The following is a 23,531-nucleotide window of genomic DNA, read 5'->3' as shown; positions in this document are numbered from 1 at the left end:
AGTCGCTCACAGTTCTGGGGGCCAGAAGTCCAAAATCAAGGTGTTGCCAGAAGCTCTAGGGGACAGTCCTTCCTTGCCTCTTGTAGCTTCTAGAAACTCTCGGCAGTCCTTTACTTGTGACTGTGTGGCCAAATCACTGTAATCTCTGCCTCAGTGGTCCCATTGTCTCTTCTTCATGTCTCAGATCTTCTGCCCCTCTCTTAAAAGGACACTTGCCACTGGGTTTAAGGCCCACCTGCATAATCCAAGATGATCTTATTTCAAGGTCCTTAACTTGATTACACCTGCAAAGACGCTTTCTCCAAATAAGGTCACATTCACAAGTTCTAGGGATTTGATGTGGACATATCTTCTGGGGGCCCCCATTCAGCCTCCTATACATGAAATGCAGACACTTGCTGGAAGGACTCAGAGTTTCTTGGAAGAGGCAAGAGGAGAGCTGGCCTTGAAGGCCAGAGGACCTGCCAGAGCCTTCTGAGTGCCCCTGCTTGGGCCGCAAGAAAGTGGAGGTGAGGGAGAAGGACCAAAGAGGGTAGGGGCGGGAGAAACACACACACACACACACACACACACACACACACACACACACACACACACACACACACACACACAACTCACCACTGCCTTCCAGCTGCTGCTTTTCATTTGATTCATTAACAATGCTCACTACCTATGGAGGGTCTCTGCACAGACCCCGGATATCACGGAGAATGAACTTTCCAGGCCATCATGGGGCCCTGGCTGGGGCTGCCTGTTGATAATGTGTTGGGTGGGGGCCGCGGGAACCCAAACATCACAGACTTGCCTCAAAGGTCCAGCCAGCCATGACTGGAGGAAGCGGAACCGAAAGATGGAGTCCCCACCCTTTTCTTGTCATGAAGCCAAGCCTGGGGGTCAGAGGAAGAATTCCACCCCTCCCAGCACAGTGGCTTGAGACCAGAGAAGAAATCTGTTCTCTCCAGGGAGGTAAGAAAAGACCCCCCTCCACCCAAATCTTGCCCGGTGCCTTCCTCCTCTTTTCAGTCTGGGGTATTTGTGGACAGCTTACATTGTAGCAATCCACCTCTTTTTCCAGGCAGCCAGATCTGGAGACAACAGCTCTGGATTGAGCCTAACCATTTCACCAATGAGTTGGGTGACTTTGGTCAAGTTCCCCAAACTATTTTTTCACAGGGTAACAGGTCTGCCAGGGGCCTTCAAGTCCAACCTTCTTCACTCTACAGAGCAGATGAGACCCTGAGAAGGGATGCCACTTGCTCAAGGCCCCATAGCCTGTCCCTGGCCAAGCCTGCACCTGATCCCTCCCAAGCACAAGATTCTCAGTCCATTGCTCTTTCCTGCCGATCAAAATGTTTCCATTCAGTGAACTCTCCCCGTCATATCTAGGCCCAGGAATAGGGAGGGACCAGGTCCTATCGCAGAAGGGTGACGGCAGGAGGTGCCATGGAGAGGAGCTTGAAGAAGTATAACCCAGCCCCACTATTGACGGGCTCAGCTTCAAACTTTGGACAGCATTGCCAAATGCGATCAGATCCCAGAGAAACACACTGACAGAAGAGAAAAAAGCCAACTTGCGTGAGCTTGGGAGTCAAATTGCCTGCCTCTGAAATCACTCCTACCTACCAACTCACCACAACCTAGGTAGGTTCGTTATATCAACCTCCTGGAGTCTCAGTTTCCTGATCTGTAAAATGGGAATAATAACTGGTAACTCATTAGGATCCAGTGAGTTAATTCTCATAAAGCCCTCAGAAAGGTGACTGGCACTTAGCAAGAATTTAGGGAATGGTGGCTTAGAATGGCATCCAGCACATACACGGTAAGCAAATGTGGGAGATGGCCATCATCATCACTATCATTATTTATGATTATTAATTTGCTTCTAAGCTCTGGCGGTTGACAAAGGGGCCCTTTCTCTTTCATTCCTCCGTAAGTCACAACATTGTGAAGCCAAGCTTTCCGTTCTTTTACTTAAGGAGCTCCCACAGACCCCATAGGAACAAGAAAATCCCACAGCCAGCAGTGCAGCCTGGGAGGTCTGCTCATGTCCCCCATCGCTACCACTGAGAAGTGCCTGGGAAAAAAGTCATCTATGGGCCCGAGTTCTGTGTCACTGGCTAAACCCAGACAAGAAGACATTTACTCTTGGGGTGCCTGGGTGGCTCAGTCAGTTAAGCGTCTGGCTCTTGATTTCGGCTCAGGTCATGATCTCAGGGTCGTGAGATCGAGGCCCACATTGGGCTCCATGCTGAGCATGGAGCCTGCTTAAGATTCTTTCTCTCACTCCCCTTCTGCTCCCAACCCCTCCACTCATGCGCACTCTCTCTCTCTCAAAGAAGAAGAAGAAGAAGAGGACATGCACACTCAGATATCCCCAACATATACCTCCACACCTTCCTTCCAGCTACCCCAAGATGAACTCTGCACCTTATGCACTTGTCTTGAGTATACAGGGATTTCCAGCTCATAATGGGCTTCTGCCTCCACCCTACCCCCTCATTTGAGCTCCCAAAGAGCTCTAGGGAGAAGGCAGGATTTAATGCCCATTTGATAGATGAGGATAGTCAAACACTTCTGTGAAATGGCTTGTCCAAGGTCACCTGGTTGGAGAGTTTTCATCTGAATCCTGGTTAGGAGGCATTAAGCAAGTGACTTCACCTCTCTATCAGTTTTCCCACTACTAGATCAGGATAATTGACACTTCCCTTGTGGGACCATTGAAAGGCCAAGAGAAGCTCTTGGAGGCACACAGGAGGCCCACAGTCAAAGGAATCCCATGATGTTGGGATGCTGCAGAGCTGGGGCTCTGTTCTGGAGTCTAGTCTCCTGGTCTCGATCTCCCAAAGCCACAGTGTCTCCCATTCATGCCCAAGATCGACTTACATCTTGGCTTGGGACCAGGGTTCCCACAACCAGGTTCCTTATGTCTCTCTCTAGATGTTTAGGAAGTGCTTCTGATTGGACTCTTTCCCCCACATGCCAATCTAGAGGGGACTGGGAACAGAGATGGCTCAAATCACCCCACTGCAAAGGACAGGGAGCCCTTCAGCTGTCCTAGCACTAGGCAAATCACACAGGCCAGGAGTCCTGTGAGGGAAGGAGCCCTGTCTGTCTAGCTTACCTATCCCCAGACTCCAGCATGCTCTTGCACATAGCAGGCTCTCTCCACCCATAAAAGTGATGCATAACTAGAATTCACAGGTGCCCGCTGAGCACCAGGCACCAAATGACATGATGTGTAGACCTTATTCCATTCAGTCTAACACACACATTTGTGATTTGTCTTCCCATTTCTCAGATAAAGAAACAGCTGAGAAAAACTGGTAGGATCTGAGCCAGATGCCTGGCTGCAAAACCATGGCTTCTTGTCCTTGCCTGGTGACAGGAGGCATGGGTGACAAGATGATTTCTCCTTTTGAGGAGCTGTCTGGGGCACCACAGAGAAGTGGTCTGTGTCTTTTTGGTAAATGAATGGTATTTTTAGAAGGTCCTCTTTGAACCCGCCCTTCCCCCTGGGCTACCACCTTCCACATCCAACTTGAGAAAAAGTTCCTAATCTCTTGGCCACCAAAAGTCCCTTTGGGGGGTTCATTTCCGTCCCCATTTTGTACTACACCACAGGTTTTGAAAGACTGTAGGCACCAAGATGGTTCCTGGAATAAATTCATTTCTCTCTCCCCTGCCTGAGGGAAATCAAGTATTACCAAACTGTTCAAACTCTTCCTGAAGTAACCTGACAGCCGGTGTCTGCTGACATAACGGTCCTTTCCTACTGGGAGAGTCTGTTGTGTTGGGGGACTGTGCTGGGTACTCTAGATGCATAACGTTGTCACAGCAACTCTGGGAAATTGGTATTATCATATTCATTTTACGGATGAGAACAATGAGGCTAGGCTCAGTTTAACAGGTGCTTTCTTCCCAGAAAAGGGAGTGTGTCCTTGAGGGTCTCAAGCAGCACTGGGAGGGAGAAAGGGGCACCTTTGCTACCCCCGAACTCTTCAGCTCTGCTCTGCACTGTGATAAAAGAGCACAAAAAAGAAATATTTCCCTGCATGTTGACTCTAATTCTCCTCCTGAGGAAGAAATGAAGATCTTTGAACTGTGTGTCCGAGAGAATGGTGTTGCGTTCCAGCTCAGCTTTTGCTCTTGAGTACCCTCTGAGCCTTAGTTTCATGAAATGGGGTGCAGCCAACTCAGCTGAGGTATTCTGGGATTCCAGATTCCTCACTGCTTGTCAGCCTTGCCCCTCTCCATTCCCCCAAGGGCCCTCCTAACACTACCTTGCTCCCTAACCTCCTGACAAGCTACTTCTGGGGGTCAGAAGGCAGGAAGCCAAGAGCCCAGGGCTACTTTATCTTCCACGACCAGACCCCAGTCAGTATCTCTGTGGGGCTAATCGATCAAACAAGTTTCCTCTTCTCTTGCATTTTTGTCCTCCAGATAAATTCTGAAAGACATACCGCACTGGTTTTCATCCAAATCTGTAAAACAATGATTTACTGAGCATCTCCTACCAAAAAAAAAAAAAAAAGGCCCTGGGCTCAGTTCTCCAGGGGCCCTAAAGAGGTTTAAAACACATTCCCTGCCAAGAAGCTTGCAATGTAGACTCAGATAATATTTTAAGAGGGAGACGAATCATGATGATAATAATACAGTGGTTAAGAGTGCTTGCTCTCGGTTCAAATCCCAATTCCGTGCTAACTGTGTGACCTCATATAAGTTCCTCAGCCTCTCCCAGTTGTGAAACCTACCGTATTTGGTTGGCAGAGCATCTACCTTATTACATTGCTGTGACTTGCCTAAAGTGACATTTCCAGAGGGGCGCCTGAGTGGCTCAGTTGGTTAAGCGTCTGCCTTCGGCTCCTGTCGTGATCCCAGGGTCCTGGGATCGAGCACCGCATCGGGCTCCCTGCTTGGCGGAGAGCCTGCTTCTCCCTCTGCCTGCCACTCTGCCTACTTGTGCTTTCTCTATCTCTCTGTCAAATAAATAAAAAATCTTTAAAAAAATAAAGTGACATTTCCAGAAAGTGCTCTAGTGATGTGAGTTTCCAAATAAGAACAGCGAGGTGCCACTTGATACTGCACCACTGGTCGAAGTTAGAAAGCTAGGAAATGCCAAAGGTTGGAAGAAGTGGGCTGGTGCAGCCACCCCAGCGAACACCCCGGCACCTGTTCGAATACCAAAGGATGCAGAGATCTGACAACCTCACAACTCCAGGTTGGGTATGTATCTCCTAAAGAAACACTCCCACAGCTGCATGGGGACACCCATGAGGGGACGCACTGGACTCTTTGTGGTGACAGCAGGGGGATGCCATCTGGGTGTCCGTGGCTGAGAGCAGGGCAGTCAAAAGTAGACACTGTGATCCATGGAGGAGGATACCGTGTTAGAAGCGACAGACCAAATGCACACCCAGCCACATAGTGCAGAGTGAAAAGTCAGAAACAGAATGAGCCCTGAGACCCCAAAGCTAGATGTGCATAGATGTGCAGAGTGACATTGAGGCGCATGAAAACGCAGCAGAGAGGTTCCAAGAATACACGCAAACACAGGGACCCACCTTGAATGCATTAGAAGGCAAATCTCAGAGCATGTGGCGCTGCTTAAAGGGGACAGAGGGCCCACAACCTTCCCTCCCCAAAAGGGGCTGCAGAGTAGGGTTAAAATACAACTCCGGAGGAGCGTGTAGACCTCGGCCTCCAGATACTCTGACTTGACAATTTTAACTGGTGTGATGTGTTACATGTAGCATCCTGCTACAACACGGACGAACCCCCTCAAGGGGCTGAGGTTGGGGTGCCCATCCACCAGTTGCTGGAGGGCAAGGGGCTCACAACTCACAGCTCTGGGCATAGCTCCAAGTCACACCCCTTCTCCAAGGGGACACCATATGTGATGACTGGTCCCTGTGGGGTGCAAAGCTCCAGTCTGGTGCCTTAATTTGCAGTAACCCTAAAGGCTGTCCCAGCTTCAGCACGCTCTGTGGGGCCTCCGGGTGGGGGTGGCTGAAACCCCTGTTGAGACTTATGGCTGGCAGCCCAATCCTCCCTCTGCCCAATCCTGCCTCTTCCCTCTCCCTGCGGTGTCCCCCACCTCACCTCTCCCCAATAAATCTCCCACATGCAAATCTTCAACTCCGAATCTGCTTCCTAGGAACCTCACCAGAGACTAGCTCATTCTGTTTTTCTACCAGGGGGCCTGGCAACCACACAGAACCCCACAAAAGCCCTCCCCCACCAGAGACCACCTCTGAAGAGCTGGGGCAAGCCACCTATCTAGTCTGGACCCCCACTGAGGACATTCACCTCATCGCGACTTAGGATTCAAATGATACCACCTCAACTGGCGTGTGTGCCCACAGACGGCCAGTGACTGGGGGTAAGGGTCCTGGTGGACAGGATGAGAAGGCAGGAGACCAGCAGTACGAGCTGCAGCTGGGGGAGGAGGTAGGCTCCGTGTTTGTCCAGAGCGCCCGTCCCCTTCAGGCCGGCCTGGCCCCTCCCACCTCCAGGTGGCCCTCACTCTGCATGCCCCAACATTCCGAGCTGCAATCAGAGTGACCTGGAAAGGAGTCCGACAGGTTCCCTCCAACCCCAGCCCCCTCCCCGGAAGACAACCTGAGCCAGGTACTGGGATGGGGAGGGGAATGAGCACCCTGTGGCCAAGCCAGGCCCTCGGCTCCAGTCTTGACCCCCAGCTTGACCTAATGGGGTGCCTAAGCCAGTGCCAGGCCCTCTGCTGGGTGCTGGAGCCTCTGAGCCATGGATCATGGTCCAGCCCTGCCTGCTAGCATCTGACGGCAGAGACGAGCCATTGGCAGGCTTGGCTGTGAATCAAAACTGCCTGAAAAGGGCGCTAAACACACAGCAGCCTGGGCCAACTCCCAGAGATTCTGTATTTTTAAACGAGCACCCCCTTGTGCCCCCTCACACACACACCTGCCTTGTAGGGAATTCAAATGGGTTTTATTTTCAAGGCAGCCTGACTTTCCACTTGCCAAGAAAACACTGCCCTCCCCCCCCCCCCCCCCCCCCCCGCTGGGGTGACTTTTCTTGAACTCTGGGAGGTCTGCAATTCTCCTTCTCCCAAGTGACCCTTCCAGGCTCTCCATTTCTGCCACCTTTCCACTTCTCCCCAGCTGAAAATCCTAGAACCAGAGTGAACACCTTCCTCAATTCTCTCCTTCTCCTTCCAGGACTCCCTGTCGACTGCCATGCCCTTGATGGAGGAGCCCCCAGCCCCACACTTTGGATTGTTACAATTGCTACCGGGTCTTTTCCCCAGTCCAGTCTCCCAAACTTCAGGTGTTCATCAGCCCCCTTTACAATTTTGGGGTCAGATCTGCATACCACCTGTTCTATAATTTACCTTTGCATTTTCCTTGAATTAACTTTTTTTTTCTTAAAGGTATTATTTCTTTATTTGTCAGAGAGAGAGAGAGAGAGAGAGAGAGAGCGCATGCAGGGGGAGCAGCAGAGGGAGAAACAGACTCCTTGCTGAGCAGGGAGTCCAACTTGGGGTTCGATCCCAGGACCCTGGATCGTGACCCGAGCCGAAGGCAGAGGCTTAAATGGCTGAGCCACCCAGGCGTCCCTTGAATTAACTTTTTAAAGAAATAAATATATTTATGTTAAAAGAAAACCTTCCAGATTTGAAAGCAGGAAGTCAAAAGCATACTGGTACACGGATGTTCATAGCATACTCTTTGTAATAGACAAAAGGTGGAAACAACTCAAGTGTCCATCAACAGAAGAATGGATAAACACAGCAGGGCCTATCCATACACTGGGATATTACTAAGCCATGATAAGGAAGGAAACACGGACACCTGCTACAACACGGATGGGCCTTAAAAACAACATGCTCAATGAAAGAAGCCAGTCACAAAAAGACAAATACTATAGAATTCCACTTACACGAGGCACCTAGAGTGGTCAACTCCACGGACACAGAAAATCAAAGGGTAGCAGCCGGGGGAGGGGGCCCGAGTGGGGAGTTCGCGTGTCATGGGGCCAGAGTTTCAGTTTGGGGCAATGAGAAAGTTCTGGAGACAGATGGTGGGATGGTTGTATAACAGCAGGAATGTATTTATTACAGCTCAATCGTATACTTAAAATGGGTACCTTGGTAAATTTTATATTATCATTAAGAAAAAAAAAAAGGAAACTTTCTATCACTCCCTCCCGTGGGGGGGAAAAACCCAGCATCACTTACCACTAAAAACAAAACAATGTTATTACAATAAGGTCAGCTGCCCTACTCTGCTAAAAAGAAACATCACTCAGTATGAGTGTTGTCAAAGATGTCTACACACAAAAACGGGGGAGGCGGCTCAAGAACGAATCAGAAAAGTAGGGATCTCCTACCTGGTATCAATGAACGCGTCTTTGAGAACTGTCCGTGGACCACCCATCAGGTATGTGACAAAGTCTAGAAGCCTCCCTTCCGCCCACAACTTCCCCTCAGATCTTTCCATACAATCCCTTCAGGGGCTATAATGCTTACTCCTGGCCCAGGTGGATTCTTTGGTGATTCTTCCCAAGTGCTTCCCAGACAGTGCTCTCGTTTTAGCCGTGTTACAAATGTACCTCAGAGAGGGAAGTCATTTATCCAGGGTTGATGGATGGCAAGTCTGAAAGCCAAGTCCAGAAGCTTCTCCCTCTTCCTCAGGCCACTTCTCTGATTGCCGGGGATTGACCCCAGTCCATGCTGTTGAGTCCTTTTGCTAATTTCCTAACTACTCTTCACAAGGGACCAGGGGCTGAGGTCTCAAGAGGTCAAACCAGGTCCCTGCTGTCAGACAGGTTTTGCTGTACAGCAGCAAGACTCTGACTACCCAGGACCTGCCCTGCATTTGTGGAGGCTCACACCCCTGCCCAGGCACTGGACTGGGCTCTCCAGAGACTTGGATTCAAATCTTGACTCTACCAAAACCTCGACTATGTGACCTTGGTTACAAAACCTCCTGGGGAAGTCCCCAGAGGTTTTGTAACATGGTGAGACAACAGGGTTTGGACCACATCAATGCCTCTCAATACATGTATATAACCTCTGGGCCTCTGCCATAGGAATCACCCAGATAGATGGTTTAGCCTGGGTGGGTCCTGGTGGCAGAACCCAGAAGCCTACACGCTAAACAAGTGACTCCCTTGTGCGGGAAGCCTGGGACCCCCTGGCTCAGTTCCCCCTGAGGATCTTTCCATTGTACATCCTGGGATCTTGGAGACCAGCTCCTTACCTAAGGCAGTCTGGGGTTTGGAAGGTGGGGACTTTCTGGGGTCTCCCCCTCGCCCCCCTCTGCTCCACCAGGCCCTAGAGCAAGAAGCACCAGTTTCCTTAACCTTCTGATTGGCTGGGAGTATTTCTTTTCTGGGTTGGTGGGGAGGGGGGCTTCACAGATGGAAGGCATCTTGCCAAAGTTAGGAACACCTGGCCGTGATAAGTGGGGTGCTGTGGATTGCTGGGCGCCCGTCTCCTATCCTTTGTCACCTCGATGGGGGAGGGCATGGGACTCAGAAGAGAACTGTGGGCCTTAAGGGTCCCAGATGGAGCTAGACATGGCAGTTCCAATTCTCGCATTCTGGGGCTCCAGAGAGATCCCCCCGCAGCTGTTTCTGGGGCTCCTTGGTTTCTCTCCTTGGAAGGCGGGGCTCAGGACCCCAAAGTGAGGTGGATATGTCAGCCCTGTCAAAGCCCTCCCAGAAAGCTGCCCCACCCCCACCCCAGATTATCAAAGAGAGGCTTGGAATTGTATAAAATTCATGGACATGAGAGACTCCATTTTAAAATTTCATTTTCCTTTCTAATGAACTCTTGGACTGGCAATTGTTTTTACAAGCAGTTGTTCATAAAAAGTCAACAGAACAACTGGCATTCAGACCGCATGGGGACAGGAGAGTTCATACCTACAAGGGACTGTTTCATCTAATAGCAGCAACAAAATAGTAAGGTAATCAACAGAAGCGGCTCAATGGGGAAGCACCAAATTAGCAGGCTTGTTCTCTGCTCTTTACCTAAATCATGTAATCACCCCCCTCCTTCTTTCTCATAAAAACCCCCGGTTTTCCCCCACCTGAGCAAGACGCTTTTCTGTGCTCCCCGAATTGCAATTCTGAGACCCCCAAATCAAGGTCTTTTTCCTTTTTCAGTTTTGCCTCCTGGGGGAGAGAGGTGAGGATTTCTCCAGGGCGCCCACTAAAGGTCGTGCGCCCCACAAACCTTCCTAAAAGGCACCCCACCCAAGGGTCGGAAACCTGCACTCCTGAGTCAGAGCGGTGCTGTGATCCAACTGGAAAACTGAGGCTCAGAGAAGGGCGGCCCGGGCCCAGGGTCCCCATAGAGGCATCGCCTCTCCAGACTCTAGGAGGCGCGGAGGGTGTGTGCGCCCCGGGTTTGGCGCCGGCGCTGGGCTCCTCTCCGCGCGCTTCTTCTGCGCCCCCAGGGTGTCTGCAGATGCCCGGCTCCCGCCCGCCTCCCCTTGCCCCGCGCTCTCTCCGGGCCCCGCGGCCGGGCACCCCGACCCAGCTCCGGTCTGCGCCCCAGTCCCTGCGTTCCAGACCGCGGATGCCGGAAACGCGGACTTTCGCGGGTCCGGCACGCCGCACATTCCCTTCCTCCTCCTCCCAGCCTTGCTGTGTGACCTCAGGAAAGTAGCAGCCAACCTCTGAGCCTCGATTGCCGGGCCGACGTTCGGGGTGCAGGGGGACAGCCCTGGTCACCTATCGCTGCTCCCCGACTCTCGCGTGCTGCCGGTGGCCTCTCGTTCCCGCCAGCTGTGGGGCTGCTGCGAGACTGGGGCGGGTTGGTCGCCCAGTCCCCCCACCTCATCCGCCAGGGCCGTCCTTTTCTCTTTCACTTTCTCTCTGCGCCGGGGTTTGGGCCAAGCTGGGGAGTAAACAGGCACAAAGCACCCACCACGTGCTTTCTTGGAAGGGCTAGGGTCACATCCTTACACTCCTGGGCACTGCTGGAACGTCTATCGGCTCCTGGAAAGGGCCAGCCTCCTTCCACCCCTCTCCGGGGGAGCTGCGGGCTCGCCATCTGCAAACCCTGACTTGCAGGCAGCTCTCCCTTGCTTTGGCTTGGCCTCCGTGTCTCTCCAGCTCAGCCCGGCCATGAAGGTGGCGAACTGCCCTTGCAGGGGACACGGACCCAGAGACTTGCTCCATGAGCCATTCACTCCTGGGAAGGCAAATGCCCTCCAGAGGCAAGAGAAAGTGCCTCAGGGACCCTCACGGGCTGGAAATTCAGCCTCATCCCTGAGGCCGACACTCCTCCTGCCTTTCCTCCTCCAGAGGTTCTGGACCCCAGCTCCACCCACCATGAGAATTTGGGGAGGGCACTTCCCACGCTTGGAGTTCCTGTCTGGAATTGAAGGCGTGGGTCAAGGTGACTCCTGACCTCTCCTTCCCATCGAAACTCCCAACAGTCTCAATCCAACAGAGCTGGCAAACCTCAGCGGTGTCTGAGGAAAGGGGTCTCACCCCCTTGAGCCCCCTCTGAAACACACAACACAGCGGCACTAGTAATAGCAGGCTTCCCTGATGAAATTCCGTTCCTACCATGTACCAGGCTCTGTGCTGGACTTTGATCCCTCATCATGACCCTGTCAGAATTTTTAACAGCCCAGGCAAAGAGCGTCAGAGAAGGTTGGTGACATGTTCTGTGTCACTTCACACCCAGCCAACAATGCAGCTGGGATTCAAACCTGCCATGCTGATTGCAGAGCTGGTGCCATCTGTCTCCTAGCCCCCACTTCTTCCCCAAAACACAATCTAGAAACTGGGGAGAGGGGAGCATCTGTCCAGCCGGTTGGCGCTCAACAGCTATGCCAAGGAGCTGACTCCGACTTTGATTTTCCTGCTTCTCCCCGGGGGTAGGGTGGGGTCTGTCCTTCAAGGGCACCCCTCAGTGTTTACCTGGTGGAGAGAGCGCCTGTGGCTGGCCAAGCCGGGCTATCAATGCTGAGAGCTAACGACATGCCTCCTGAAAGTTGGCCCTCTAGAACTCTTTAGCGCTGATAAAGTCCTCTCACATGCCAGGCACCTGGACGGATCTGAATGTCCCTCAAGTGGATGGAAATAATCAACCACCTCACTTTTCCCAACAGCCCCGATGGGACAAGGACCCCACTCTCTGCTCCCACTCCCCAGTTCAGAGATGGTGGGGCCAGCTGAGACCTTACCCTAAATCAAGAAGCCTTGTCAACCCCAACTTCTTTCACCCCCCTTTTTACCTTGAGACTCTGGCAGGTAGGACCCCGCAGGGCGTGGAGCCAGGCAACGCATGGTGTGGGAAACCAGTGAGGCAGTGGCTTCTGGAGTCTGGCAGCCCCTCCTGGTGCCCTCAGCCTGCCCAAAACGATGCCTTTACATGCCCAGCTCAAGAGCAGACAGCTTCATCTCCAGCTTAGCCACCTATACCAGTCAGGAACCCGCCAAGACTAAGCCCACATGCAAAGCAAGCAAGGGACCAACAGAAAACTTTCCCCCTATGAAGTGGCATCAAGCCGTCTGATCTCTCGGTCTAAAACTCTCTAATTTGCCCACACTCCCTTAAGCCCTCCCCGTGCCTCTGATGGTAATTTCAGTTCCTTTTTGTGGACCAAAGGGGGTGACCATAGAAGGTTGAGAGTCGTTTCTTGGAGGGAGACCTTTAACACAATGACATTCTGAAATTATGGTGACCACAATGGAGCCCCAATCCCTGCCATCCTCTGCAGGACGGGGCCAGGATCAGAGCCCCAAAAATGCCTCAAGACAAGCTGAGCTGGGGTCCAGCAGGCTCCCCAGATTCCATTTCCTCCACCACCCCACCCCCACACCAAACTGCCCTGAATTGCTTTGGAGATCATGAGTGGTCCACTCAGGATTTTTATTCCAAGACATGGGACCAAAACGTAAATTACACATAAAACAATGTTACCCCAAATGTGGTCTACTTACAGCCAGATGGTTTGGGGCGACACACGGATGCAGTGCTAAATAGCACTGACCCACAGGGAGAAAGTTAGTGCTCCTGCAAGTCTCTACCCACGCTCCTGATGGCATCTGGAAGAGTGTTTGTCAGGCTAATAGGTCTTTAACAAACCTCTTCAAATGCAGGATACATCCCTGTTTCCCAGAAAGCATTCCCTAGTTGCAAGCCTTCAGTGAGACAGTTTCTGGCTGGATTTGTATAAACATTGTCCCCCCTTCCTGTTTCACAGTTCACTTCAGTGGGTGGCATTCCTTCCACTTATGGCGAACATAAACATTCCTTGGAAAATAAACTTGAATTTAAAAAAAAAAATGTGAACGCTTTGAAAAAACACCTGTCGGGCAAATAATTAGTATACGATGGTGCGTAGAAATCGAAACCGTGATCCAGAAGTGAATGAAGTTTGGGAAGCAATGACAAGTGCCTCCTTCCTGCACTTATACTGAAAGAGCACTGGGTTAGGAGTCTGAAGATCTGGCATCGAGCCCCTGCTGTTGCTAGCAGGTGCGTGTCCTTGGACCCCTCATTCCCTTGTGTGGGCCTTGGTTTCCCCCACATACGAAATAAAGATAATGATGCCTATCTTTGTAAGGTGGTTATTTTGAAACAGACCCTGCTTTTAGAAGGCCCAGGGAGGAAGTAGGCAGACCAATGGGAAACGCTAGTAGTCAACTTGAAACACGGTCTTGCCTTGTTAGGCTAATAAGACAGACGTGACAAATATTAGAAATCTCAAGAAGTGTCACCTTCCCATGACCTGGTGCCAAGGGAGAGGCACCCCTGCCCATTCACCTGTCTCAAGGCCACTTGTGAGAGTCCTTTCCCGTCCTTGGAGGCAGCCAGTTCTGAGTGACGGCCATGGCTGAGGCAGTTCTGAATCTGGTTCATGGCAGGACATGCCAATGAGAGTCCGTCCGACCGGAGTGCACCTGCCTGGATGCCATCACCTCTCACTGGGTCCAATCTCCTCTCTGCTACCTGGTCTTTCCACATCCACACTGAACCGTCCCCCCCGCCCCCAGACCCATACTCAATCCCCAAACCTGACCATGCCTGTGTCAACACAGGGCTCCGAGCTGGGTGGTGACATGGACCATGCTGCATGTTTGGCTGGTGCCGGAGGCTGTTAGATTAGCACAGGCAGTGCCCCAGGTAGAGACACGGGAGAGGAGACATTGTGGTGCCCAGCCAGGAGCTGATGGGGTCTGACTTTTGGCAGGCTCAGTGGAAACAGAGATGAGGAGTGGGCAGCCTGGCGTAGCAGAGCTAGAATGCCAAGCCACCTGGGTGGTCAGGGCAAGGAGCAGGGCGGAGGGTAAGCCGAGCCCCAAATTTCTCCCTATTAAAGCATCCTGCATTCCTCCTGCCGATGTCCTTCTTTGAAACTCCCTCAGAGATGGTGACCGTTCTCTGAGCCCAGGGCTGCTTTGAACAAAATCAATTTCCTCCCTACTGGGGAGCCCTCTCAGCGCTGTTCAAGCCACCTTGCCCTGGGCATGCAAATGTCTTTGCCTCCAGGCAGGATCCAGCAGGACAAAGACCACTGGCTACCAGCAGAAGCGTTGTGAAAATTGCCTGCCAGGGTCCCCTGCCAAGCCCCAAGGGGAGGACATGGGGGGAACAACTTCTGAGTAGGCTTGTCATCCCTTGCTGTAGTCTCCCCAAAAAGACCTGCTTGCCCTACGTGGGTACCTCTGCTCATGCAGGGCTAAGCTCCTGTCTTCTCTAGTTTAGCCATCCTTCAAGGCCTGAGCTCTTGCTTTCAGCACCCTTCCAGGTAACATCAATCTTATGCTTTACTCATTTTTAGAAAACTTGTTGCCATGTATTTGGCAATGCATCGGTGAACTTCCCATTTCATTAAGTAGAGACTCTGTTACTTCTGATTAGATCATGAGGTTGCTACTGTCTGGGACTCACAGTTTTATTTTCTTATTTAAAATTCACACTACTCCAAGATTGCTTGAGTGAAGGAACCGAGTTTGGATTGGTATGATCAAGGCAGACTCAAGTGCCCAATGGTGAAGGGTCCCCTCTCCCTAGGTTGTAAGTGCCCTTTCTTATGCTTTTTGGTGACCACCATAATCCCTAGCAGGTGCTAAGACAATGATTAAAGAGGAGGGAAGAGGGGCGCCTGGGTGGCTCAGTCGGTTAAGCCACTGCCTTCGGCTCAGGTCATGATCCCAGGGTCCTGGGATCAAGTCCCACATCCAGTTCCTTGCTCAGCGGGGAGCCTCCTTCTCCCTTTCCCTCTGCCTGCTACTCTGCTTGTTTATGGGCTCTCTCTCTCTCTGTCAAATAAATAAATACAATCTTTAAAAAAAAAAAAGGAAGGAAGGTGTATAAGGAAGGAAGGGAAAGGTGACTAGAGAAGTAGGTGAATAGATACAATAAAACTGGTATGTATCTAAATTAGGCAGGTAGGAATGTGCATGAGAATGCAGGCCTATTAGTCGGTAAATACACAAGCAGATGAGTTGGTAGGAAGGCAGGTAAATAAGTTGATACATAAAACTATAAATGGTTAGATAAATAGATTGGTAAGTATGTATAAGTGGATAACAGATATAAATTGATGGATTGATAAGTAAACACTGGTAGGTGGTTATGTAGACCAGGTAAGTTTGAGGGCACGCAGGGAGGTGGCTGGGCAGGTAGGTGGCTAGAGAGATGAATAGGTACTAGGGAAGCACACAGGTGAGCTGCTTCAGGTAATGACAACAGAGAACAGAAACCGGCTCTGGTTGGGTCAGGCGCCAGGCTTGGAGCCAAGTAGAGTATGGAATGGGCCACTGGTCAGCCTGGGAAAACCCATGGGGAAGTGCCAACTTCCAGGTACAGGCACTTTTCTTTCTTCAGCCCCCAAGGGTGAAGATGAAGTGAGTCTGGCTGGCGGGGAAGCCGTCCAAGGTGAATGGACAACAGTTATTCTTGCCAGCACGTCTCCTTCCAGAAGGCAGAGTAGGCTCCCCAGGATCAGAGAAGAAACCGGTCTTGGGAAGGGAAAGAGGAGGCTGGGAGGGTACAGCACCTCTCCTCTCCGAGGTCTGGGCTCAGGTGGCTCTCGTGGTAAGGGCCAAATGAGGAAGGAAGCCAGAGGAAACGTTTGGCAGCCTGGGGCATGTCCCTTCCTTTCCAATAAATCAGGCAACATCCTAGAGGGAGACTTTGTTCTATGGTTCCTAGAACTGAGTCCTCGTGGGCAAATATAACGCATCATGAAAGCATAGAGTGACCAAAGAACAAAAGAAAGCCAAAGAAAAAAATAAAATATAAACCCCTGGGGAGTGGGGGGTGGGGAGGTTCCTATGGCCTCTGAGAACACATGCCCAAAGGCACTGCTGGGCAAAGCCTCCGTTCAAAAACCCAAGCTGGCTGTCACCCCAGGGCTGTAGCTGCCCAAACACCACCCCTGAGCTGATAGGTCAGAATCCACTCTCTTCTTGCCGGAAATGCAAGTGCCCTACACTGGATGAGGTCACTGAATCCTCAGAGCACCACCCTGGGTACTATCATTGCCTCCATTGTACAGATGTGGAAAACTGAGGCTCAGAGAGGTTCCAGAAGGTGCTCACAGGCACACCCCTTGGAATTAGGGAGGACCAGCACTTAGGCAGTCTGAGGGCTGAGACCGTGTGCCAGCCCAACGGTGGGGGCACACTGATGCACTTCTCACATATACACAGCACCCAAGCACTCAGTGCTGTGTTTCACATGGAAGAGGTGTCTAGATATTCTGTGCGGCCCCCCATGAGACTGTAGACATAATTGTTTTCTCTGCATCTCAAATCCCTGGTTTTTCCTTCCTTGTCCAATTCTCCCTGCTATGACCCCTCGAGACTTAGCTATCCAATGCCAAGCACTGCCTTAGACAGTTTCCAGCTACCATCTCATTTAATTTAACCCTCACTATAGCCCTGGGGGCTTTATATCATTGCTCTCATTTTCAAGATGAAGAAACAGAGGGTCAGAGTGGTCCAATCATGTGGCCAAGTTCACACGGTTTGTAAGAATCAGAGCGTGGCCTCAGACCCAGAGCTCTCCAGTGTCCAGCCTGGGCTTTCTCCATCACTGCCATCCTCACTGTCTCTTCTCTGTCCCCAGACTGCCTGCCACGCGTTGTGACCCATTGTCACCAAAGAATGCCCCGAGCGTTTGCTTTGTTTCCCCAGGGAAGCTGCTGAGTTGTGTCAGGACAAGGACCTTGGCTCTCAGGCCTCCCCCCGCCCCCTGAGCTTGCCTGGGGTTGGATGCACCCGTGCTGTCTCCTGTAGCAGAGTCAGATACCCAAGGTCAAAGCCCCAGAAATAGGCTTTCTGCACAATGCACCAAGGCACCGTGGTAGTGGAAGATGACTTCTGAATCAGTTAGAAGTTTCAGACCTGGTTTCAGTTTGAAGATAGTCAACCTGTTATGGGTAGATTTACGGTATCCCTTGGGTTGTTTAGGAGAGGCAGCCAAGCAGAAAGTGTAGCGGTAGATCCGACCTTGTGACGTCCATTAGCCCTCACCCCAGGCCATCTCTTAACCACCCTGTGCCTCGGTTTACCATTCTGTAAAGTGAGAATAATGGTAGTACCTGAGCCATCCACCCACCCAATCCATCTCCCATCCATCCACCGACCCACTCATCCATCCATCCCTCCATCTATCCATTTATTTTTAAAGATTTTATTTATTTATTTGAGAGAGAGAGAATGAGAGATAGAAAGCACGAGAGGGAAGAGGGTCAGAGGGAGAAGCAGACTCCCCGCTGAGCAGGGAGCCCGATGTGGGACTCGATCCCGGGACTCCAGGATCATGACCTGAGCCGAAGGCAGTTGCTTAACCAACTGAACCACCCAGGTGCCCTCCATCTATCCATTTAACCATCCAACATTCAACAAATCTACATTACACACCTACCTAGTGCCAGGCACTGTACTAGGCATTTAGGATAGGATATGATCAAAATACAGATCCCTGCCCACGTGGAGCTTATTTTCTAGTGGGAGAGTCAGACAATGAACGACAAACATAATACAAAAGTAAAATATATAGAAGGTGAAAATGTCAGTTTAGGGAGAGGGCTCAGAGCGTGGATGGGGACCTGCAATTCTTCTTTTTTTTTTTTAATTTACTTGTCAGAGAGAGAGCGCACAAGCAGGGGGAGTGACAGGCAGAGGGAGAAGCAGGCTCCCTGCTGAGCGAGGAACCCGACGCAGGACTTGATCCTGGGACCCCAGGACCCCGGGACCAGACCTGAGCTGAAGGCAGATGCTTAAGTGATCGAGCCACCCAGGCGCGGGGACCTGCCATGCTAAAGGGGATGCTCGGGGTAGGCCTTGTTGAGAAGGTGAGATCTGAGCGAAGAGCTTAGGAGGCATCCTCCAAGAGGATATGTGGAGAAGAATGTTCCAGGTAGTAGGAAGAGCATGTGCCAAGGTCCTGTGGTAGAGGGCATGCCAGGCCTGTCCCAGGGACAGCGGGGGTGCCAGTATGGCTGGAGGAGATGAGCAGAAGTAGGGGATGAGAGCAGAGCCGCGACGAGAGCCAGACTGTGATGAGCCTTGTGGGCCACCGTCCGGATTTGGCTTTTCCTCTGAGTGATGGGGAGCCAGCACAGGGTTTAGACCAGTGGAGGGTGAAGATCGTTAAGGGTTGTGGAGAGAGTTACAAAACCTTCACATGACGATTTCCTCTTCTGAACCCCCACTGAAACCAGAGTCAGGGCCCTTTCTTTACAAAGCACACAATTCTCTTTCCCCTTCTCCCGCTTCCCCTCCAAAGGCTGCTCCCTCCAACTTCCACCGCAGCCACACACCCGGCAGCCCTGATGGGGGGCTGAGCTGGAGGACAGGAAGAAAGGGCTGGGAAAGGAGGCACCCTGCCCTTCTCTGTCTCCCAGCCCCCTTAAGGCCACATCATTCTGAACCCAGTTCCCTTTCTTGAGTCACATGGGCTCAGAAATAAAAATATGACATCCCCAGGGAGGAAACAGAGTTAAATAACAGGAACCAGCGGACAGAGGAGGGGAGTGCCGAGGTGTTAGGCAGCCTCACATAAAAGAGAAAGGGGCATGCGGTTTGCAAGGAAGGAGGACGGGGTTGACTCACCACCCCCACCATCCCGGGGTGGCTGCTCACCGCCCTCAAGACCACACAGGCTGCTTGCACCCCCATGAAGAAATCAGGGAGATCATTCAGGTGGGGAAGGGAAAGAGTAAGAGACAAGTCCAAGGAACTAACAGAGACCATCTGGGAGAGAACTGAACCATGAGGAAAACTGACCCCTTGTAAGTTCATGTCTCCGCAGAAGAGCGGGAGAAATGCGTACGCCCCCCAGTGCCCCAGTCAAGACCATCGGAAGGCTTTTTACTCCTTTTTATTCCGAGGATTAAGTTTGTCTGCCTTCAGATCCAGCCTCCACTACTTCCCACCTGGAGAACCCAGGGTGGGGTCACCTCTGGGTGGTCTGTGCTTTCTTCGTTACGTCAGAACTAAGAGCGCTGCCATGCGCTGAGGCGGGCCCTGGCATGTGGTCAATGCCCAATAAATATCAATCACTGTGATCCTCTCCCAGTTGAAGTGACTGTGAAACCATAGAGGGGCCATGAGTGCTGTGTCCTCAAGTTGGAAAAGCCTAGATCTGGATAGAGCAGGAGGCAGAACAGACACGCATCTTTAGGAAGAACGTTGTTGGCAACAAAGCGAGAACCTCTTCGCAACAGGGAAGAAAGACCCACACGGTCTGCGGGGCCAGGGATGTGGGTGGAAGCAGCATGGTGTAGGCTTGTTTTTCTGATTTAAGAGGTGTCAAGTGTCGTCAATACTCTAAAAGTAAGACACTCTTCCTCTCTTTTCTCTGATCGGGTTCCTGTTCTCTGTCTCGGTCTCCCTCTCTCTCTCTCTCTCTCTCTCTTCCTGTCTCGGTCTCCCTCTCTCTCTCTCTCTTCTCTCACCCTGTCTTTTGATTTCTGTCTCTCACTGATACAGATGCACACGCATGCGTGCACACACAGCATCCTCTGCTCTCCAGCTTTGTGGCCCGTCCTCTCTCTGGTACCTCTTCTCTCCACATTTGAACCCCACCGAGTCCTGCAGCTGTCTTCCCTACTGGACCGTGAGCCCCTTGCAGGCAGGAGCTGATCCGTAGCCCCCAGCCGGTGCCCAGCACAGTGCCTGACACATCAAGGCCACTCAGAATGTAAATGAAGCAGGCATTTGATAGCATGCCTCCGGGATGGTCTTTTCTTAAGCTGAGTGGGAAGCGTGCTGTATGTGCACACCCAGCATCACAGACCAAGTTGTCCAAGCGCTTGCTGCTCCTGCCAGATCATCCAGATGCCCTGACTCCTGTCCAGCTCCGCCTTCCCATCTGGGGTTGGGGATGAGCACACTGACTCTCCTTTCAGAGAGGAGGGAAAACCCGTGTGCTGCCTACGGCCAGTCCTTGCTACTTGGGCGAAGGGGATGCCAACTTACCACTGTGGTCCTTGGAGTCGGGATCCCTCTCGGCCGCTGGGACCTGCAACCCACTCCATGCCCACCTCAAGAGGGCCAAGTCTGGGTCTCCTTTCTCCAGCAGGGTCAAGGAGATCTTCCTGGCCAGGGCCTCGCCATCAGGCTCGCGGAGCAGGGCGAAGTGGTACTCCCGGGACAGAAGCTCCTTCTCCAGCATGTGGTCCAGGAGGGCCTGCACTTGACTCGGCCGATGGCTGGACAGCAGCATCTGGACCCGAGTCAGGATGGTCTGGAAGTGGTTCATGGCAGGGCTCGGAGGCAGGCTAGCTGCCTGGGCCAAAGCCTAGGATCTCTGCTCACCCAGTCTGCAGCATCCAAAACACGAAGTGAAAAACAGGATGAGGGAACCTCTGCAGTTGGGTGCTGTTAATTCCTGCTTAGGCAGGTTTCCTCATTTGCTTTGTAGGCTGGGGTGCCTGAGGTATGGTTGGAAATGGGTGCTCGGGCTGATTCGGACCCCACCGATACTGGCTGGGACCGCCCACGTGCCTGTGTCAGAGAAGCCCAGAGCCTGTGGGTTCCATTTGATCCAGTCTGATATTCACTAAACAGGAAGCGAACTTGCCTCTCTGGGAACTTACACAGTGATGGTCCTTTTCAGATGTTTTATCACAGCAAGAAGGCAGTTGGGGCATAGAGGTTAAACAATTGGCTTTGGAGCGAATCTGCTGGGGTTCAAATCCCAGCGCTGCTTGCTAATCATGTGAACTTGAGCAACTTGCTCAGCCTCTTTCTAGCCCCCATTCCTCCACCTGAAAATGTTAGATGATGATAATCATCCTGACCTCCTGGAGTTAGATGGAGTGATAATAACAGGCCTGACCTCACAGAGTTGTTGAAAGAATTAAATGAGATAATGTATGTAGGGCACCTAGCACATTATCTACAACATGATAACAGTTCAATAAATATGAGCCGTTATTATTATTGATTAGTCATGCACACGACTGTCATCTTGGGCTTAACCTCACTAAACCTTAGTCCCCTCCTTAGCAAAATCTCCCAACGAAAGTAATCCAACCTCATTAAGCCTTCTTGAGGATTAAAAAAGATAATGCATTGAAAGGGCTTAGTGCTGGACCTAGTAAGCACTTAGTGAACACTGACGATATGTGAATAATCATCCCCGATTTACTAATGTACAAAACAGAGGCTTGCCTAGAAGCCAGTCTATTTTAGGATTCGATTCTAAAAAAATCCCAACCCAGGGGTACCTGGGTGATGCAGTCTGTTGAGCATCCAATTCTTGGTTTCCACTCCGTTCATGATCTCAGGGTCGTGAGATCCGGCCCTGCATTGGGCTCTGAGTTCAGGGTGGAATCTGCTTGAGATTCTCTCTCCCTCTCCCTCTGCCCCTCCCACGCATGCTCTCTCTCTCTCCCAAATAGATAAATAAATCCTTTTTTAAAGATTTTATTTATTTATTTGACAGAGTGAGAGAGGGAACACAAGCAGGGGGGGAGTGGGAGAGGGAGAAACAGGCTTCCCGCGGAGCAGGGAGCGGGATGCAGGGCTCCATCCCAGGACCCTGGGGTCATGACCTGAGCCAAAGGCAGATGCTTAATGACTGAGCCACCCAGGCGCCCCGATAAATAAATCTTTTTAAAAAATCCCAAACCCAATTTTTTTTTTTTTTTTTATCATAGCTGATTGCTCTCTCTTACCATTTCGAAACACATCAGTGACCTCATTTCCTAGCCTGGTCTCAGCTTTACCATCTCTCAGATGGGACCATCTGCATTGTTCATTTAAGTGAGATAAAGTAGGATTTCAACTTCCAGTATCACTGAGTAGTTCCTATGGGACCAACTCCACCACAGATAATAACTAACAACCCTGGGGGGGGAACCCCCCAAAAACAAAAGACAAAAAATGACTACCTAAAGGCACTGAAGAGTGACCAGAGCTGGTAGATACTAGAAGGGAATCAACACATGAAAGACAAGAATACCACTGGTGAGTTCTTAGCTCATGGGTTTAGCCTGAGGGCAAGTCTCAATCACTACTGCACAGGGCAACTAAAACCCTTAAAAAATGCAAAGTTTACTGGCCCTGAATAACCAGAGGACAGAATTTGGGGTAATAATATCTGCTGGTGGGGTGCCTGGGTGACTCAGTTGTTGAGCATCTGCCTTCGTCTCAGGTCATGATCCCAGGGTCCTGGCATGGAGCCCCGCATCGGGCTCCCTGCTCAGAGGGAAGCCTGCTTCTCCCTCTCCCACTCCCCCTGCTTGTGTTCCTGCTCTTGCTGTGTCTCTCTGTCAAATAAATAAATAAAATCTTTTAAAAAAAATATCTGCTGGAAAGTAGGAGTAGAAATTCCAGAAAGGGTAGAGAGAGGAGTTGCTTCAAATTCTGTGTATAAACTGCCCAAATATCTAGCTGACTTCCGAACCATGTATACATTCCCAGTCAGACTCCAAACAGCTCAGCTAAGGCTAAAGGAACAGAACTGAGATTTGAATTGCAACCTACCATAAGGGTGGGGAGGGAGTAGAAGATTGCATTTGATTCCAGCCAAGTTAGGAGCCTGCTAAATCAACAACAAAAAATTAACACTGTTCAGATTATAACAATCCAGAGAGTTTGCACCATATGATGTGCAGTATACATCCAAAATTACTTGACTATAAAAAAACAGGAAAAAGGGACCCTTTCTCAAGAGAAAAAGACAATCAATGGAAACTGACCTCTAGATGACCCAGATGTTGAAACTGGCAAACAAGGATTTTTAAAGCACTGACTATAACCATGAATGAAAAAGACATAAAGGGAGGCTCCCAGCTGGCTCAGTTGGTGGAGCATGTAACTCTTGATATTGAGGTGGTGAGTTCAAGCCCCATGTTGGGGGTAAAGATTACTTAAAACAATAAAATCTTTTTTTTTTTTTAAAGAACCATTTCATGGGCAGAAGACATGAACAGACATTTCTGCAAAGACGACATCCAAATGACCAACAGACACATGAAAAATTGCTCAACATCGCTCGGCATCAGGGAAATCCAAATCAAAACCTCAATGAGATACCACCTCACACCAGTCAGAATGGC

General features: G+C 51.1%; 1 protein-coding gene across 10 annotated transcripts in view; it reads right to left on the bottom strand.

The window, feature by feature from the left end:
- The window catches only part of CIITA (class II major histocompatibility complex transactivator), a 47,768-nt gene extending 26,895 nt beyond the window's left edge, over window positions 1-20,873 (bottom strand). For 5 of the 10 annotated variants that reach the window (XR_003522955.2, XM_027610593.2, XM_027610592.2 and 2 more), the window contains exon 1: window positions 20,443-20,873. Coding sequence is in view for 9 of the 10 variants with exons in the window: in XM_027610593.2 (XP_027466394.2) it covers window positions 20,443-20,725 (283 nt within the window). In the remaining variant the exon portion in view is untranslated. Of the gene's footprint in view, window positions 1-10,662; window positions 11,256-12,236; window positions 12,484-20,442 lie in introns of those variants that run through there. The other 5 variants (XM_027610589.2, XM_027610588.2, XM_027610590.2 and 2 more) reach the window with 3 other exon arrangements.
- Between the last annotated feature and the right edge of the window lie 2,658 nt (window positions 20,874-23,531).

This window comes from Zalophus californianus, chromosome 10 (assembly GCF_009762305.2).
Source record: "Zalophus californianus isolate mZalCal1 chromosome 10, mZalCal1.pri.v2, whole genome shotgun sequence".
Classification (NCBI taxonomy): Eukaryota; Metazoa; Chordata; class Mammalia; order Carnivora; family Otariidae; genus Zalophus; species Zalophus californianus.
This window is presented reverse-complemented; position numbering and strand designations above follow the sequence as displayed.